Source organism: Littorina saxatilis, unplaced genomic scaffold, assembly GCF_037325665.1.
Source record: "Littorina saxatilis isolate snail1 unplaced genomic scaffold, US_GU_Lsax_2.0 scaffold_923, whole genome shotgun sequence".
NCBI classification, from domain to species: Eukaryota; Metazoa; Mollusca; class Gastropoda; order Littorinimorpha; family Littorinidae; genus Littorina; species Littorina saxatilis.
Genome location: NW_027126657.1, coordinates 1 through 19,909, shown reverse-complemented (window position 1 = coordinate 19,909; position 19,909 = coordinate 1). Strand labels below are relative to the sequence as shown.

General features: G+C 42.7%; 1 protein-coding gene across 1 annotated transcript; it reads left to right on the top strand.

Moving 5' to 3' along the window:
• Positions 1-4,673: 4,673 nt before the first annotated feature.
• LOC138955154 (beta,beta-carotene 15,15'-dioxygenase-like) lies at positions 4,674-19,735 on the top strand (the record flags this gene model as incomplete). The annotated part of the gene is given in 10 exon segments (XM_070326817.1): positions 4,674-4,826; positions 12,105-12,245; positions 13,240-13,498; positions 13,754-13,904; positions 14,387-14,531; positions 15,776-15,990; positions 16,741-16,992; positions 17,220-17,322; positions 18,512-18,609; positions 19,621-19,735. Coding segments are annotated over 9 exon segments (1,447 nt in total), but the record flags the coding sequence as incomplete, so codon positions are not given.
• Positions 19,736-19,909: the final 174 nt, after the last annotated feature.

Below are 19,909 nucleotides of genomic sequence, written 5' to 3'. Positions count from 1 at the left end.
CTTACATTTTCAGAGCACGTCCCAAAAATCAGAGGAATACATTGACTATTGTAATAATGTACATCACTCGTCTTTATCCAACCGTTACTAGCTGTTGATACGGAATCCATTTTTTAATAAACTGAGTCTGTTTCATGAGAATATTGTGAGCATATTTATCAATTTGGTACAAATTATATAATTCTCTTAAGAACATTTGCATGTGGGAACAAATTTTGTTTATTCTGCATTTGTAAACAAAAAACTTTCCTGTTAATAAAATATAATCAAAACCAGCATCTGTTTTCTCACATATATATATATACTAGAGGAATACCCGGCTTCGCCGGGGTGAATCGCGAGACAGAGACAGACAGCGTGGCGGTTCACCACAATCACCTTTGAAGGCGAAGTCCTGTCAAACGGGATTGAGAATTTTAGAGCTTATTTCTTAGCCCTATATTATCTGCTGTGGCTTCTCAAATGCCAGAACATACAGACAGACAAAAGCCGCTAGACCACATCACAAACAGAACTCTACAATACACAGGTTTTTGCCCACACACACACACACACACAAACACACACACACAGAGAAGCCGTATATATATATGCATATCTGTATCTATAAATATATAGAGATAGGTGAGAGTGTATTTTTCGCGTGGCTATAAATTGATTCGACCTTTTCACTTTGACAGTAAGAACAACTTACGGGTGCAAGGGAAGCGTTGTGGACAGCGCAGTGGACAGCGCAGTGACATTCTAAAAATAGTAATAGTAACTTACAAACGGGAAAGCCACACGAAGGAAGGGAGATAAACGCCAAACACTGGAGAAGATAAGGAAGAGTTACTTATAATGGTGAAATGAACACAAAAACCAAAATCAGTTCAGCGCTGCGCGCTGAGAGCACGTGTTGAAATATCTCATCGATGATATTGTGTCCGGGGTGTAGCTGAATACGGTGTCCAAATTTGAAAAAGATCCAGCGAGAACTTTGGCGTTGTGATGTGGTGTAGCGGCTTTGGTGTGTCGGTATGGGGGCCCGGGTAGCTGAGGTGGAACCAAAATCGGTTCAGCGCTGCGCGCTGAGAGCACGTGTTGAAATATCTCATCGATGAGGTTGTGTCCGGGGTCTCTCTGAATAAGCCCACCAAATTTGAAGCAGATCCATCGAGAACTTTGGCCGTGCATCGCGAAGACACAGATACACAGACACACACACAGATACACAGACAGACACACAGATACACAGACAGACACACAGATACACAGACAGACACAAGTCGTATATATATATATATATATATATATAGATACTAAATGAATATCCGCTTCGCCGGGTACGGCTTCGCCGGGAAGAATTCGAAGTCGAGCGAATTTCCGGCTGCGCCGGGGACCCGGCTTTACCGGGTGTACGCCGGCTTTGCCGGCGCACCGCACGAAGGAAGGGAGATAAACGCGCGCAAAACACTGGAGAAGATAAGGAAGAGTAATACCCGGCTTCGCCGGGACAGTGACATTCTAAAAATAGTATAACGGGAATATGGATTGAGCGTTGTCGACAGTGACCTTCTAAAAATAGAAACGGGAATATGGATTGACGCCACACGAAGGAAGGGAGGTAAACGCTGAAAACACTGGAGAAGATAAGGAAGAGTTACTGGTAGTGGATCCAGACAAAAAAACCAAAATCGGTTCAGCGCTGCGCGCTGAGAGCACGTGTTGAAATATCTCATCGACCAGGTTGTGTCCCGGGTGTACCTGAATATGGCCACCAAATTTGAAACAGATCCATCGAGAACCTTGGCCGCGCATCGCGGACAGACACACAGACACACAGACACACAGACACAAGTCGTATATATATATATATATATTTAGATATATGCATGCACACTGACCTGAAACAAAAATAAACGTAAGGGGTTTCTGAAGTGCACAGGTTTGGGGTAGTAAGAATATACGTAGCTTTCATTTTTGCCCTCAGTTATAAGCGTTAATCACCTGGGTAGAAAAGAACTTTGAACTGTTGCAAGGGGTAACTGCAGTGCACAGGTGGGGTTATATCACAGAGATAAAACATTATCTGTGTGGGTTATATCCGGGGTAGAATATGTGTCACTGTGACATGCGTGTGTAAACAAAACTGAGCATTTAATTATAGGTGGTGTAGGAGGTGGTGGTGGTGGTGTATGTGTGTGTGTGTGTGTCAGTGTGAGAGAGTGTGTGTGTGTGTGTGTGTGTGTGTGTGTGTGTGTGTGTGTGTGTGTGTGTGTGTGTGTGTGTGTGTGAGAGAGTCAGTGTGTGTGTGTGTGTGTGTGTGTGTGTGTGTGTGTGTGTGTGTGTGTGTGTGTGTGTAGGTGTAGGTGTGTGTGTATGTGTGTGTGTGTGTGTGTGTGTGTGTGTGTGTGTGAGTGTGTGTGTGTGTGTGTAGGTGTGTGTTTATGCGTATTAACGTATGTTTTTTTAACGATGCAGCGTCAGTTAAAACTATCTGATGACCCATTATATTAAACCACAGCACATGCAGGCACTGAAAACCTGGGAATGTTCCCACCATCTTCTTGAAAGGAAGCGGAGAACGAAAGAAGTAGGAACTATCTTTCTATCAAACAGTCCGAGTCTCTGTATCGTATAACAAGACGAACAAAATATGTTGTTGCTCTTTTTGTGTTTTTATGTGAATGATGTTTTTTTTATATATATACTGTTCAAAAAAAGAAACGCATAGCTTGTAATATTTGGTTAATTTAGTTATATGGCTACAAGGATATCCACCAAACTGCAGAAAATTTTTATCTGGTCGTCGACCTTTCGTCCATTGCCACAAGTGAGCTCTGCACGTAACGCATGCGTTATCAGTGGCTACAATGTCAAAATTGCTCATTTGGCATGACCACTCGTCATGCTTCAGTGTAATCTCGTGAAACTCGGGGAATATTGAGCTCTCACCATGTCTTCCAAAACCCATAAAAGCGGATTGTTCGCCACAAAGAAATCAGACGACAATTCAGCGACGAAAGATGGCCCGATTGAGCAGAGAAGACCGCCAAATTGCATTGGGTCGTTTACAAGCAGGCCAAAGTCAAAGTGCAATCGCCAGGCACTTCCACGTGTCCCAGAACACCATCAGTAGACTGTGGGTCATGTTTCAAGCCACTGGCTCCTTTGCTGACTTGCCACGAGCGGGAAGACCAAGGGCGACAACTGCTGCTCACGACCGCTTCATACGGCTCCGCCACCTCCGGAATCGTTTCCTGTCGGCCTCATCTTCTGTCCAGGCTCTCCCCGGGCCACACCGATTATCGGACCAGACCGTGCGGAACCGCCTGCATGAAGCTGGTTTGAGAGCTCGCAGACCTCACAGAGGAGCTGTCCTCACCCGCCGCCATCGCCAGAACCGAGTGCAGTGGGGCAACCAGCACCTTCGCTGGACCGTCCGGAATCACTGGAGACACGTGTGGTTCAGCGACGAGTCCTACTTCTTGCTCCAGCGACATGATGGTCGGAGGAGCGTCTACCGGAGAGTAAACGAACGTTACGCGCCCAACTGTACATGTGTGGATGAGGCACCCGTTCATGGTGGTGGAGGCGTCATGGTGTGGGGGGCGATCAATACCGCTGGAAGGAGCACCCTGGTGCACGTCCAAGGGCGCATAACTGCCCAGCGATACGTGGAGGAAATTCTGCGCCCACACGCTCTTCCTCTTCTGGCTGACCAGGATGCCATATTCCAGCAGGACAACGCTCGCCCGCACACAGCACGACTCACCACCCAGTTCCTCACCGACCACCATGTCCAGGTGCTTCCCTGGCCATCCATGTCGCCAGACATGAACCCGATAGAACACCTCTGGGATGAATTGGACAGACGTGTGCGCAGGCGAGAAGAAGCGCCGGCAAATCACCGCGATCTATTGCGGGCACTTCAGGAAGAGTGGGACACCATCCCACAGCAAGATATCCGGCATCTGATCCAGTCCATGCCCAGAAGGTGCCGGGCAGTTGTTGCTGCTCAAGGCAGTCACACCCCCTACTGACTTGACAGCCTCGGCACCCAATCGTATTGATTGACTGATTGATTTGAAGATGCAAATGAACTGTGTGTGCATTCAACTGTGTCCATACCAAATTTCAAACAAATAATCTATATATTGGATTTTCTGTTAATTTTTTCGAAAATTAAAACAAATTTGGCAAGTAGCAACTATGCGTTTCTTTTTTTGAACAGTATATATATATATATTTTTTTATATATTTTTTATTTTTTTTATACGAGCACAATTAAGATAGTGGGCTGTACATACGTTAAAAACATCAAAGTGTCACTGTTTTGCGTGCCTGTGGCAGAAGATTGTTCTGGATCATTTGCCGACGGGCTATAAACAAGAGAGACAGGACTGTAGCTTAGATATGCATGTAGGCCTTCGTCTGACATGATGGAGTGTAATACATGACAGTCGTGTATCATTGTCACAAGTCGAGAGAGAGACTGAGAGAGAGCCTGAGAGAGAGAGAGAGAGAGAGAGAGAGAGAGAGAGAATGCCCTTTTGTCTGGAAAATAAAGAAAGAAACACACGTGAACTCATTTTTATCATCCGGTCTCGAAAGCCTAGAAAGCAAAATTAGACCTACCCTGCATTGCGGAAAGTCCGCACGCCGGCCGCATTCATACATAATAACGTGTACTACACGCTAACACTCACAACAAAACTCTAAACATCAACAGATTCACACTTTTTGCGTGTCATTTTGTTCCAACACTCGGCCGCGGCTGACGCAAGGGTGTCAGGTATTGTTGCACCGTCAAATATTCCACGACCGAGTTGGAGGATACACAGGTTCGTACAAGTGTTTGCTTTGTTCGTGCCGCGTGACTTCAGCAAAGAGCGTAGCTACGGTAAAAGATGTTTGCTTCATCGTAGCAGTAGAAGATCTTTGACTTCAGCCTCTCAGTTCAGACGATAACTATAGCCTAGCTTATTGTCGAGAAACTATTCTCACTGTGGATAGTATGAGGTGGGTAACAAGCTGTGCAGTAAGAGTAGACATGTAAGCGATTGTCGAGAAACTACTTTCACTGTGGATAGTAAACTATGAGGTGGGTGACTAGTAGCTGAGAGCAGTGCAGTATGAGTAGACAGTCATGTGAGCGATTGTGCTTCCTGTTTTGTGGAATTTGCGAGAGGGCACTGTGAACGATTGGCCGACAACACTGTTGTGCTGTGTGTTTCACTTTGTGCCCTTGCGTATCTGACAATACAGTGTTCGTTTTTCGGCGTCTGAATACTCTTTGATCACACGGTCTTAATTCAGCATGATATCATGTATATATACGTGCAGGTGTGTGACTACAAATACAATATACGAAACCGACACAGTGTGTGTGTGTGTGTGTGTGTGTCACTGTGTGTGTGTGTGTTGGGGGGGGGTTGACATGCGTGTGTGTGCGCGGGGGAACGTGTGTGTGTGTGTGTGTGTGTGTGTGTGTGCCTATGTGTGTGTGTGTGTGTGTGTGAGTGTGTGTGTGTGTGTGAGTGTGTGTGTGTGTGAGTGTGTGTGTGTGTTTGTGGCAACTGGAGTTATTGCAAGTGAACACGGCAGGAATTAACAGAGAGAGAGACAGAGAGAGAGACAGAGAGAGACAGAGAGAGGGAGAGAGAGAGACAGAGAGACAGAGAGACAGAGAGAGACAGAGAGAGACAGAGACAGAGAGAGAGAGAGAGAGAGAGGGAGAGAGAGAGAGGGAGGGAGAGAGAGAGATATTTATCTCAACCTGATTGCAAAATCCACAGGCACACGATACATAATTATCACGTGTATTTTTGTTTTAGTTCTGTGTTCGTGCATAAATTTGTCGGTTGACTAGTTCAGTATAGCACTATTATCCAGCGCTTTCAAAAGAGAAAATCACCTCAGTTGGTTTTTATTTAGAAATAGTTAACCCGCAGTTCCTGAAAAAAAGACCCCCGACAAGTTGTCAACAATGTGAAGAAAAACCCCACAGCCCTGTCTTTCCTAGATAGCAAATTGCCAATGTCATAGCATCGCTTGTACCGGAATCAAGGTTGTGTGGTAAGTATTTTTGGGGGAAGATTGCCTAATATGGACTACTTTTTTTTCTCTCATTCTGAAAACTAGTGTGTGTTTTTTTTCTTGCGAAGAAGCTTATTTTGTGCTTGGTATTTAATCTCTCGTTAGTAAAACTGCTCAGTCTTTCCTATATATAGCAAACTGCCAATGTCATTACTCATAGCACCGCTTGTGTTTTAACGAACCGGGATACAAGGTTGTATTTTAGGGGAAGGTTGCCCAACATGAGCAACTTTTTTTTCTCATGCTGATAGTGATACCTATTTTTGTTTCTTGCGAAGAAGCTTATTTTGTGCTTGGTGGTTTGTTTCTCTTTAGTAAATCTTCAGACCTAATTTTAGCGAATTAGCTCTGATTAACATTCAATTCAATTAAATTAAAACAAATTAAATGCAGACACATTCACAACGGGTCCTTGCACTCTGCCTGCTCAGTTGTCTCAGTATATTTCTGTCTTTTGCCTGGCTGTTAGCCCGTTTGCGTGCCTGTCTGTTTATCTGCACGCTTTTGTGTGTGTTTGTTTGCCTGTGCGTTTTGTCTGTGTACGTGCAAGTATTTCCACGTTCACCAGTCCTAACAATTGTCCGGGCGATTTAGCCTCCACGTGACGTGTTATGTCTCTGAACTGCCGCCCGTCATCAGTCACTGTAGCGTCACTTTGTGTAAGCTTAGGGTACTGGACAGGATAATATAAATCTTTGTCAGAGAGAGAGAGAACTTTGGTGTGTGTAGCTGTGAGCAGAGCAAGAAAGGTTAGGGTAGAGAGAGAGAGAGAGAGAATTGAATTGAATTGAATTGAACTTTATTTAACAAGGATTAAGATTTAAGGCTACGCCTTTTCTTACAATCTGTCCTTGGGACGCACAGACACACAATGATAAAATTGAAAAATTAAAAATCAAAAAGTTAAAAAGTTTACCAACAAAAGGAGGTCAGAAAACTTCAGCACGTGATGATAAAGATGATGATGATGATGATGATGATGATGATGATGATGATGATGATGATGATGATGATGATGATGATGATGATGATGAAGATGAGGCATGAAGAGCATACATATGTGGTTATTCATAAAATCAAATGCATAGCCTACTATGCAGGTAATTATAAGTACAAGCTGGTAGCAATCGAACATGTAGCAATAGTACAACAAAAATATGTTCAGAATATACAATGCACAGCATATCTTTGGCGTAATACTAAGTGTGGTAAATCAAAACACGTTAAACTACGCAGACATTAAGTGTTTTTGACACATTTTTAAAAACTTTTTAATGACTTTAAGTGCTTAAAGGATGATGGAAGTGAATTCCAAACTGATGTACCCGAAAAAGCAAGACTGGTCTTATAAAGGTCAATTCGTGGAATCAGTGGGATCAAGTTTACCGACCCATATCTGTCGGTAGCTTTATTAAATAATGATATAATTTAAATCGGCACTTTACCGTAATAAAATTTATGCATGAAAATGGCTTTGTTTAACTTGAGATGCTTTTCCAGTGGAAGAAAGTTAAGGATTTTTAATTTCATATATGTTGGGGCATTATCCTTTACGATTAGTTTAGCCGAGCGACGATATATATAGAGAGAGTCTAACTTTTTCAAGTGGACATCACTGCTGCCATCCCAGAGCGTCGAAACATAATTGATGTGAGGCATTACATGAGCATGGTGGAACATTTCCAGAGTCCTTCTGTCCGTAAATTGCTTTAACTTGGATAGGAGGAAAACGTTCTTGGCTACTTTCTTGCAAATATGCTGTAATTGTGCCTGCCACTTGAATTCACAATCAATAATTACCCCTAAAACGCGATGCTGTTGAACTTGTTCAATTGATTGCGTACCAATAGTAAGCCGTCGCGATATAACCTTCGTGGTTGAAAACGACGTTAAACACCAATTAAAGAAAGAAAAGAAAGACCAATAGTAACATTTAGTTTGAGTGGAGAAATCTGGTGTTTTTGTCTGGTTGCAATTACCATACTTTTAGTTTTTATTGGATGGACAAGCATAGCAATTGGCACTACACCAGTTATTTACATCGTTTAAAGCTGTTTGAAGGGAGGACTCTATTACTGGAACAGACTTTCCACTTGAATGAAGAGAAGAATCGTCAGCAAAAAATTCACTTCTTACATTACTATCAGAAATGTGCAGTGGCAGATCATTGATATACAGACAGAACAAGATCGGCCCAAGCACTGACCCTTGAGAGAGAGAGAGAGAGAGAGAGAGAGAGAGAGAGAGAGAGAGAGAGAGAGAGAGAGAGAGAGAGAGAGAGAGAGAGAGAGAGAGAGACAGAGAGAGACAGAGAGAGAGACAGAGAGAGAGAGAGAGAGAGAGAGAGAGAGAGAGAGAGAGAGAGAGAGAGAGAGAGAGAGAGAGAGAGAGAGAGAGTGAAGACAAGACAAGACAAAATCTTTATTATCGAGGGTAATAGATAAGCAAGAATATTGCTTTTTTACATCCAGCCCTCGCCCTAATATAGGGTCAACAAGAACAGAAAACAATATAATCAAAGAACTATCACATCAAACTTAATACATTATAACTGTATATATATACAGATACAAATTTAAAAAATAAATTGTCATGCTGCATTTTAAGTACAATTTCCAAGTGTCAATTTTTAACATAACTTAATTTAGATCTGCATATTATTATAATTTTGTTTAACATGCACATACATTTTAAATGAATTGATGAACCATTCAGCACATGTTTAGTTGCATTATGTGCGACATAATTTTTTTTGAAGCTGTCTGTGTTTGTTTTATGCTTAAGAAAAATAGGCAGTGAGTTCCATAGGACCGCACCTGAATAAAGAAGGCTTGATTTGAAAAGGTCAATACGTGGAGTCGGTGTTATGATTTTTAGTCTGTTATAGTTCAAAATAAAATTATCACGTAATGTATCGATTGGAGATTGGATTTCCCTTCTTTGAGTCATGTGACGTCAGAGGCCGACAAAACTTTATAATTTGGCTTTTCAGGTTGACCGAAACTTCAAAGGAACTACAAAACACTTGTCATGTGTTTGATTGCATGTGTGTGTGCTGTTCAATGTCAAAACAACAACAAAGTCAGTACATGACGTGTGTTTTGTAGTTCCTTTGAAGTTTCGGTCAACCTGAAACGCCCAAATATGAAGCTTATGTATGGAACACGAAGAGGGTCAAATGCTCGAGCAAGTACTCGCGCATTTACTCGAGCACTTTCGAAACTGCTCGAGTAAATGCGCGAGTACTTTTGAATCGGAGATTCCCGAGTTGTACCGAAGTCATTGGTTGGGTTTATTGAAAACTTGACCCGGAAAATTTACTGAAACGACGCATCTGTAGTCGTCATGGAGGCGGGAAGGGCGGTCGCTGGGATTATTAACGATCGCATCAGGGAATTGGCGGACAGACCTACTGGGATGGTCGATCGGTAAGTATCAGTATAATTAATTATTGAAATCATGTAAAATATTTAGAAAATATGCCAAAAAGATGACTGTTCCGCGACAAGTTTTTGCTTTACCCGCTCGTTACTTCTCGGAAATACGCGAGAAAGTACTCGCGCATTTAAATGCGCGAGTACTTTGAAAGTGCTCGAGCAGTTCTGAAAGTGCGCGAGCAGTTTGAAACTGCTCGAGCATTTTCAAAAGTGCTCGCGCATTTCCTCGAGCAGTTTCGAAAGTGCGCGAGCATTTTCAGAAGTACTCGCGCATTTACTCGAGCAGTTTCGAAAGTGCTCGAGTAAATGCGCGAGTACTTGCTCGAGCATTTGACCCTCTTCGTGTTCCATACTTATGTGTTTGATTGCATGTGTGTGTGTGCTCGTTCAATCGTCAAAACAACAACAAAGTCATAGTACCTGAAAGGAATTCGATCGATACATACATGTTATTTGCGTCTCGATCTGTGTAAAATGTCATATTTTGGTCAAACACGCAAATAACGTGTAATGTCTCCGGTGCATATCCTGACATCACTTTATGCATCATAAAACCTTTATTATACATTAATCTTTTTTGAAATGGTAATACTTGCAAATTTTTATAATCAGATTCTGAAAGAGTGTGATTTTTTAGCATTATAAGCTTAACTGCTCTTCTGTGAAGACTGGCTAAAGGTTTCAAAACATTAGCACTTGCACAATCCCATAGAGTGCATGAATGCATAATCAATATTTGACAAGATGTGATTGTAAAAAAAAATCTTTTGGAGAGGGAGAGAGAGAGAGGGGGGTGGAGAGAGGGAGAGAGAGAGAGGGAGAGAGGGGGTGGAGAGAGAGAGAGAGAGAGAGAGAGAGAGAGAGAGAGAGAGAGAGAGAGAGAGAGAGAGAGAGAAAGAGAGAAAGAGAGAAAGAGGTAGCTTGGAATGAAGCAGATAGACGGCAAAGCCACACCAGACACAGAACATTACGTCACTAGTAAATTACGTCAGGTCTCCGTTTCGCCAAACCTGGCTGTGAATTCCTTCGAACAAAACGTAAGTGTACACATGGCATGCGTATCTGAGAGGGCGTGGGGTTGAGAGAGAGAGATTGATGGTTGGGTGGGTGTTTCATTGAAGTAACCAAACATACACACACACACACGCACACGCACACCACAACAAGATACACACAAAACAGCTGTGTACCAACTGTTAAAACTAAGTCTCAATCAAAACACACAAACAAGCAAGAAATAACTGAATGAAAGTGACAAGAAAATGCTGAAACCTTTTCTCAAATTTTTCGACCACCATCTCAGCTATGTAGGGGAAGGGCTCCTAATATGGACCACTTTTGGTTTCATGCTGATAACTAGCTTGTTTTCTTGCGAAGAAGTTTCATTTTGTGTTGGGTAGTCCATCTCTCTTAGGTTAATCGTTTGGCCTAATTAGAGTGAAATAGCTTTGATAGACATTCAGCAAAAATTAAATACAGAAATAATCACTAATGGTCCATATTAGGCGCCCAGGCTCCTAATATGGACCAGTGAAGCGGCCTTCACGAATCACTGTCAAAAGCCCCCTATGCTTCAAAATAACATGATACAACTTAGTGTGCAAGTCAGATTAATTCAAATGTGCTTTAGATTTATCTGTTTCGGGTTGATGAGACCATTATTTGAAGCACACAAGGAAACTAAAGAAGCATATCAAAAACAGAGTAAAAAACAAAAACTTCCACCAAAAGAAAACAATTTGATATTTTTTTTTTTGAAATCTCGAGGGCTAGTTATATATTATTTTCAGCAAGCTTCCTAATGAATTAATGATAATAACCCTTAGCTTTTATTTTCTTCGATTTGTTGAAGGTGGTCCATATTAGGGGACTCACACATACTTTGAGATTTTGCTATTATTTTTTGTTTGCAGTAGAAACTCAGGGTCAAAACTGCTAACATGTAACAAATACGGTCTTAGCTGTCATATAATTATAGCAATTTTTGTGTGATAAAAGCTTTGGCTGTGGACAGAAACGAGTCAGTTTTAGGCGTCAAATTTAGAGTGAACGCTGCCAAAAGTGAAAACAAGAGTAAAAGCCTAACGGTTTTGAGGTTTGTGTTTCTGCAACTGTTTTTTGACATGTGCAAATTGTCCAGAGAGGGTGAATACAGCGAATGAAATGGTTTTTTAGCGCTCTAGCGCTGTTAGTTTGTCAGATCAAGAGGTTGTCCATATTAGGAGCCGGTCCATATTAGGAGCCCTTCCCCTATGGTTTAGGTACCTACCTGAGGTAGCCTTTCTAGACGCTCTTCAGTCAACGTGTGGCATGACAGTAATGCTAACTCTACTAGAAGAGACACTGTGTCACACACCCATCTCGTGTGCCACCACTCACTGTAAGACACGTTTATGTATGGTTTAGATCCGTACTGGAGGTAGTCTTTCCAGAGCGTTCCCCTTCACCATGTTACATGTATGTAGCGTGACAGCTTACTGGTCGGGGACACAATAATGTATTACCCTCGGGCTCTCTGTAACCGCTTCCCAGGGGGAACACTGAGCCACGTTTTTGAACCAGCGTCTTGCCTTTGGTCTGTTGTAGTTGGTGGCATCTTTTCCTCGTTCACTGCAGACATGTCTTCTCCTGAGGAGAAAAACACAGCCCGGCATCAGTTCAACCAACCGTTTCTCAGCTTGAGTCCCGAGGATGCGACTGACAAGCCTGTTAACACGGAGATTGTTGGTAGGTTTTTTTTTTAATTCGTGTGTTTGTGTGTGTGTGTGTGTGTGTGTGTGTGTTTGTGTGTGTGTGTGTGTGTGTGTGTTTGTGTGTGTGTGTGTGTGTGTGTGTGTGTGTGTGTGTGTGTGTGTGTGTGTGTGTGAGTGTTTCTTTGTGGAAAGTGTGGGCGTGTGTTATAATTATATGTGATATGTGTATTTGTGTATTGTGTTTATATTTAATACGGGTGCTCTTGTATCTGAGTTGTTAATACGTGCACTTTTTGCAGTGTGTGAGCGTGAAGAGTTTAAGGAGATTGTCAATGAATCCGTATGAATCATTTTTGATGACCATGGAGGAACATTTCATTTGTTTCTGGACAGAACAGAATGATCCTCTATCTGTTGGTCCTCGAAAGCTGCATACTGCACGCCAGACATACACGCTTATGAATACCTTAGATGAGCCGGTAGTAGACCGTGTCTTTCTTCCAGTGTGATGCCCACCCCCACCCAACCCTTAGAGGTTGTCGATGAGTCTTTACGTATCCACTTGAATAACGTGTGAAGACTAGCTCTCCACATCCCCTCCCTACCTCCCCCACCTCGGGAGGTCGTGGGTTCGAACCCCGGCCGGGTCCTACCTAAGACTTTAAAATTGGCAATCTAGTGGCTGCTCCGCCTGGCGTCTGGCGTTATGGGGTTTAGTGCTAGGACTGGTTGGTCCGGTGTCAGAATAATGTGACATGGTGAGACATGAAGCCTGTGCTGCGACTTCTGTCTTGTGTGTGGCGCACGTTATATGTCAAAGCAGCACCGCCCTGATATGGCCCTTCGTGGTCGGCTGGGCGTTAAACAAACAAGCAAACAAAAACCTCCCCTACCACTTTCTCAACTCCCAACCACTTCCTTTTTATATCAGATACCCCGTTTTCAAATAATTATATGTCAAGTCATTATTGAGCCTGGGTTCTCTGACTCGGTTTCGTAATTATTCATGCCATGTTGACTTCGTACAGGACAGATACCGGAATGGCTGGAAGGGTCACTGTACCGGAACGGGCCAGGCATATTCCAGGTTGGGGAGACGCGACTCAAGCATCTCTTCGACGGATTCTCTGTTCTGCACAAATTCCACATTCACAAGGGCAAGGCCACCTACATGTCGCGTGTCCTTGACTCAGAAACCTGGCAGAGATCGGTCAAGGCCAAGCGACTGATCGCCACACAGTTCGGCACTTATGAAACCCCTGACCCCTGCAAGACCACCTTTGCCAAGTAAGTTTGTGTGTGTATGTGGGGGGGGGGGGGGTACGTGTGTGTGTGTGTGTGTGTTTGTGCGTGTGTGTGTATGTGTGGGTGTGGGTGTTTGTGTGTGTGTATGTGCGGTTCAATGTGTGTGCGTGTGTGTGTGTGTGTGTGTATGTGTGTGTGTGTGCGTGTGTGGTTCTGTGTGTGTGTGTGTGTGTGTGTGTGTGTGTGTGTGTGTGTGTGTGTGTGTGTTACGATAACAACAAAACGTGTTACTTTCAGGCTATCGACAATCTTCAAGCCCCAGCACAAAGCGGAGTGGACAGACAACGTGTCGGTCAACATCGTGGAACACGGGGACCGACTCTACGCCATGACGGAAACTCCAACCATAGTTAGAGTCGACCCGGCGGAGCTGAAGGCTGCTGGCAGAGTAAGTTTTTTTTTTTATTCTCTTTTTTGGAGTTTTTTTTTTATATTTGTTTGTAACAAACATGGTAATTGTGTGTTTTCTGTTTGTACACATACTTTCTCATTTACATGCTTTAGGCAACAACAACAAAATAATATGTTTACGGTAACATAGGCCAAAAAATAGGGTCGGCAGGTCGGGATTTATTTTTAATTTTTTTTTCCTTAAAAAAACATATTTTTAAGTTATTTTGCCAAAAAACTAAGACTTTTTTTTTTCCCCAAATGCAAAAAAAAAAGTCTAGGGCCGCGCGCGAAAAAATAGGGTCGGTCGGGATACCGTAAACAGACTATTTTTTGTGGGGGGGGGCCTTACCTTAAATTAGAGACAATAAACAATTTGTTTCTAATTAATAATTGTTATCACGTGTTTATTGACTGATTAAAATTTTGGAGAAAAAACAACTAAAAAATATATATATTTTTTTATGTTTTCTTGTACAGGAAAACGTGGCGAAAACGATTGCTGTCCACATGTCCACAGCCCACCCACATTTCGACGAGCAGGGCAACATGTACAATCTGGGCACAGCTTTCAATCCCCCAAACAACTACAACATCATTCGGATCCCCCCTCCCTCTAAAGAAGGTAAATAGTGACCCTCCACCACGAAATGAGTCGCATGTCACCTCGCGCGGTTCTGCGCTAGGCTTAATATAAGTCCGGGGAGTGTCTGGTAACAGTGTGAGGGTCACCTTAGTCACAGGCTTATAACTCAAACAGTTTGTGCTCTTTTCTAAAACGGTTTTCACTACTGGATAGAGCATAAAAAACTCTTTAGGAAAATGTAAAAATATAAAAATCATGCACAGGTGACATGCGACTCATCCCGTGGTGGTGGGTCACAATTTATTATAGGTACTTCTTCGTATTCTCCTTCTGCGTTCATGGGCTGAAACTCCTTGAAATCAAATGTTCTGTGGTTGTTTCCCAAGGATAACATCCATCTCGATTTCAAGGAGATGAAATTAAATTAGTTAGATTAAATCAAATGAAGTTAGGTACTTCTTCGTCTTCTCCTTCTGCGTTCATGGGCTGAAACTCCTACGTACACTCGTGTTTTTGCATGAGTGGATTTGTATGTGTATGACCGTTTTTACCCCGCCATTTAGGCAGCCGTACGCCGCTTTCGGAGAAAAAAATTGGTATGATTTAGGGTGAACGGGATTCCAAAGGGAATGAAGACCCAAGTAGACATGCTAGAAAAGTATGGACGTGAGCTAAACTGTTGACAGGCACGTTAGTAAGAAGTTAATATCTGCAATGCCCCATCAACCTCTAGGAATCACAGATGAGAATCTTTCTCCTTTCTAAGGGGTTCCTTCTTTGGAACTCCTCCTGATACTTATTTGATATCTTCTTCTTCTTGTTTTGCGTTCATGGGCTGAAACTCCCACGTACACTTGTGTTTTTGCACGAGTGGATTGTTACGTGTATGACCGTCTTTACCTGGCCATTTAGGCAGCCACACGCCGCTTTCGGAGGAAGCATGCTGGGTATTTTCGTGTTTCTATAACCCACCTAACTCTGACATGGATAACAGGATCTTTTACGTGCGCACTTTGATATCAAAAGTTGAACAAGTTGCATCCATTGTGAAGCTGTAAACCACACCATGGCCATGGGTTAATCATTGCCTGTCTCAGAAGACTTATTGACGTTCTGACATTAATTTTTGTGAAACTTGTAAACAATATTTCCTTTCTTCCGCTTTTCCTTGCTCATCTTTAAGAAATGAGATCAACGCATTTTACAACTTTGACATACACCCATACTATCCAAATCCACCAGAGTCCATTTTAAACGATACTCATCTTCTGTTTTTCTTGTAGACAAAGATGCCCCAGTTACAACACAAGCAGAACTTGTGACCTCCTTGAAATCGAGATGGATGTTTTCCATGGGATACAACCACAGTTTCGGCATGTCACGTGACCACTTCGTCATCCTAGAACAGCCAATCACAATGAGTTCCTTCGGCTTCCTGACCAACAACTGGAGGAGCGCCGCCGCTTACGATAACTTCGTCAAACGCCCTAGCGAAGAGGTTTGTTTGTTTGTTTATTTGTTGCTTAACGTCCAGCCGACTACGCAGAGCCATATCAGGACGAAGCGAAGAGGTGAGCTGTTTGTCTGGCTGGCTGTTGGTCTGTCTGTCTGTCTGTCTGTCTGGGTTTTTTTGTTCTTGTTCGTGATGTTTTCCTTATTTAAGTTCTTGTGTTGTTGTTCTTAATCTGCTATCTCTTCTTCTTTTTTCATATATCTAATTGTAAGACTTATATAGATTATAATCTTCTTTATTCAATTTAAGAAAGAGGTGAAAGAAACTACGTGATACCGAATCGATAAACCCCTTTTAAAATAAGGTCAAATCCATCAATCAGTGTGTTTCTCTGTGTCGTTCTTTCTCCCTGCCCCTGTCTCTTGGTGTCTGTCTCTCAGCCTCTGCCTATCCGTATGTCTGTCTGTCTGACTGTCTGTCTGTCTGTCTGTCTGTCTGTCTGCCTGTCCGTATGCATGTCTGTCTGTCTGTCCGTATGTATGTCTGTCTCTGTCTCTGTCTTCCTCTCTCTATCTGTTTATCTGTCTCTCTCGCTGTCTTACTGTTTATTAAAGTGGTTGCCATACGTACGATACGACAGAAAAAAAGAGAAACAAACAAGTACAGTATATAGCTATAGGTAATGAAACAGTCTCAATGTCTCCCGCTTTACAATTGTTCAGCCAGTCAGACCAGAAACTTATTTCTATCAAGATTCAAACATGTTGCACACTTGCCTTATATTTCTGATGACAGCTGATCTTCAGACTGGTTAGCCGACAGAACAACGCAGAAACAGCCATCAAGTACCGCGCAGAACCAACCTTCACCTTCCACTTCGTCAACTGTTACGAGGACGACGAACACAAGGCCCTAGTGGTGGACTTCTGTGGCTACTCCGACCTGAACATCATTGACAACCTGTACTTGGACAATCTGGACAAGGAAGGGATTGCACACTCCGTGCCTACTTTCAGGAGATACGTCCTGCCTTTGTCTATCCGAGGGGTGAGTTAGTATGGTTTCTGGAAAGCCTCAAGTTAGTTTGACTTCGCAAAGCTAAAGTAGGGTCAGGGTTAGGGTTAGGGTTAACCCTAACTCTCTTCCACGAAGCTGGCTGCATGTATACACTGTACATTACAGGACATCACCAAAACAAAGGTACAGAACCATACAAGACTTGTGTATGACTTAGTTCCTTTTTTGTGTCAAAATGTTTGCTTCCTTGTTTACAGGCGGCTGTCGGCAAGAACTTGGTAACATTGCCCCACAGCGGTGCCACAGCCACTCTCAGACCTGACGGCACAGTATTCCTGGAAGCTGATTATATCACCAATGGTGAGTTGTGTTAACACTTACATATACATTACATTGAATCGGTTGTATAGAATATAGTCAATGTTTGTAAAGATTTTAGTCAAGCAGTATGTAAGAAATGTTAAGTCCTTTGTACTGGAAACTTGCATTCTCCCAGTAAGGTCATATATTGTACTACGTTGCAAGCCCCTGGAGCAATTTTTGATTAGTGCTTTTGTGAACAAGAAAAATTAACAAGTGGCTCTATCCCATCTCCCCCCTTTCCCCGTCGCGATATAACCTTGAACGGTTGAAAACGACGTTAAACACCAAATAAAGAAAGAAAGACATTGAATCGGTCAATGGCTTTGAGTGGATTTTGTGTCCGATATCCTGCAACGACAATGTCTTGCGGACATGTCAGTTTGCAGTCCCTATTACACTTAGGTCATATCTATGAAACCTTAATTCCCTCTTATGAATACCGCACAAATTTGTCCCGGCATTCACATCTGATAAGAGTGTAACCAAGTGCATGAACCGCTCGAGTTAACTTTGGATGTAAAGCTCGTTTAACAGGAGGGAGTAGTTTGGCTAAATAAATAGTCCTATACAAACTTCTATGTGAACTCTAAGGTTCGCAAGGAGATAAAAGCAGTCAGACCCTATCGCAATTAGCTCTCTACAACTCACAGGTGTCACGTCGTACCAACATGAAACGTAGATCTATAAATAGCTTACGCTCAAGGCCGGCAGACAACTGTGGAAAGGGGGACTACTGCGTCACCCTGTCATAAGAGCATACTCCTCCTTGAATACATACTAAAATACAGCTACTTTCTGTGAAGAGTGTCAATATCCAATTTACTGACTTCGATTCGTGAGTAACAGCAAATCAGCAAAATAATTCTGATGTTGGACAGGAAGCAGTCAGGATATTGATTTTTGGTATTTGTTTAAGTTGAGGGATGTTTCTATCCCATGTAGAAGCCTGGGCTGGGGTGCACGAACCGAAAGTGGGCGCCACCCAAACGGGAGAGAACAAACCGCGGGGTTTGATTCGTTGAAATCACAAGTGCCAGTGTCAACCAATCCAACACTGCGGGCTGCTCCCGCCGTTTGGATGGTAACTTTCTTGGGCATCTCAGCCCCGGCCACATCTGAGGTAGTGTGCGGAACTATCTAAGAGGAAAGACTGTGCCTTTTAAACGTTTGGCTTAATATGTTGCAGGCACTGTGCAAATGGAGCTACCAAAGATCAACTACGACCGAAACACCAAGAAACATCGCTACGTTTATGGAACGACCCTCTTTTCCAAGGAACCCAAGGTTAGTGTTGTTGATTTTGTATTGTTTTAGTTGTTGTTGATAGTGTTGACGCGTTAGAGAGAGAGAGAGAGAGAGAGAGAGAGAGAGAGAGAGAGAGAGAGAGAGAGAGAGAGAGAGAGACTGACTGAGCAAGAGAGAGAGAGAGAGAGAGCAACATATAGTGAAAGGAGAGAGAGAGAGAGAGAGAGAGAGAGAGAGAGAGAGAGAGAGAGAGAGAGAGAGAGAGAGAGAGAGAGAGAGAGAGAGAGAGAGAGAGAGAGAGAGAGAGACAGAGAGAGAATAATGGAGGAGGAGATTGCCGTTGGATGTTGTGATGATGATGATGGTGGTATAACATATTCCCGGAAATAGTGATCAATAAATGTTACTGGACAACAAGTATAAATCGAAATTACGTCAAAATAATACTGATTTAGGAGGACCATATAACATCCCCCCCTTCACATCTTCGATTGCGCGATTTGTCTTTCAGTCTATAAATACAAATACCACAGTATGATTTGCCTGTCAAGGAAAACATATGTTTATATTTTCATTGTTTCTTTGTTTGTATTTGATTTTTCTTCTCTTTGTTTGTTTAATATTTTCAATCGGAACATTTGGACTGTAGGGCTTTAGCGAACATTTCGGCTTCTTCTTCTACTGTTTTCCTTTTTTTTCCCGGCCATGTTGTTGCTTACTCAGACGAAAGCCGTCAAACACCAGCAGTATACAAGATGACCGCTGGTATAACTATAGCCCTGCAGAAAGCAAGGGCAATTTTCAGTGTGCGTATTAGACTCAAAAAACAAAAATGGTAGGTAATTCGAACGTTTAGTATTTGACAAAACAAAACTTGACATTAATATAACTAGTATGTCGACCCAAATGTCTGAATTAGACAGATACTAAGACTTATGAAAAAGATAATGAACTTATCTCAAGATCGTATGGCTACTCGCTTGCAAAATGCCGGCGAAGTGTAGGTATTATGTAAGGTGATGGCCTTTTCATCATTTGCTCTTATTCCAGCTGATGAAACTGGACCTAGAGACAAAGCAAGTTCTCGAATGGCAAGAGCAAGGTTACCAGGCTGGAGAACCAGTCTTCGTACCTCGCCCCGGAGGAAGTGGCGGAGAAGATGATGGTAAAGTTGGTTTCGGCTAAAATGCTGCACAATCCGTATAATCAAAGCTATCATCCATACGAGCCACACTAACTGTGACCCTGGCATTGTCGTTGAATCGCACATTGAAAGGTGTTTGTGAAAACCCTTTTTCAAGAAGTAATTTTGAAATGGGGTGCAGTAGATTGTTTCTTT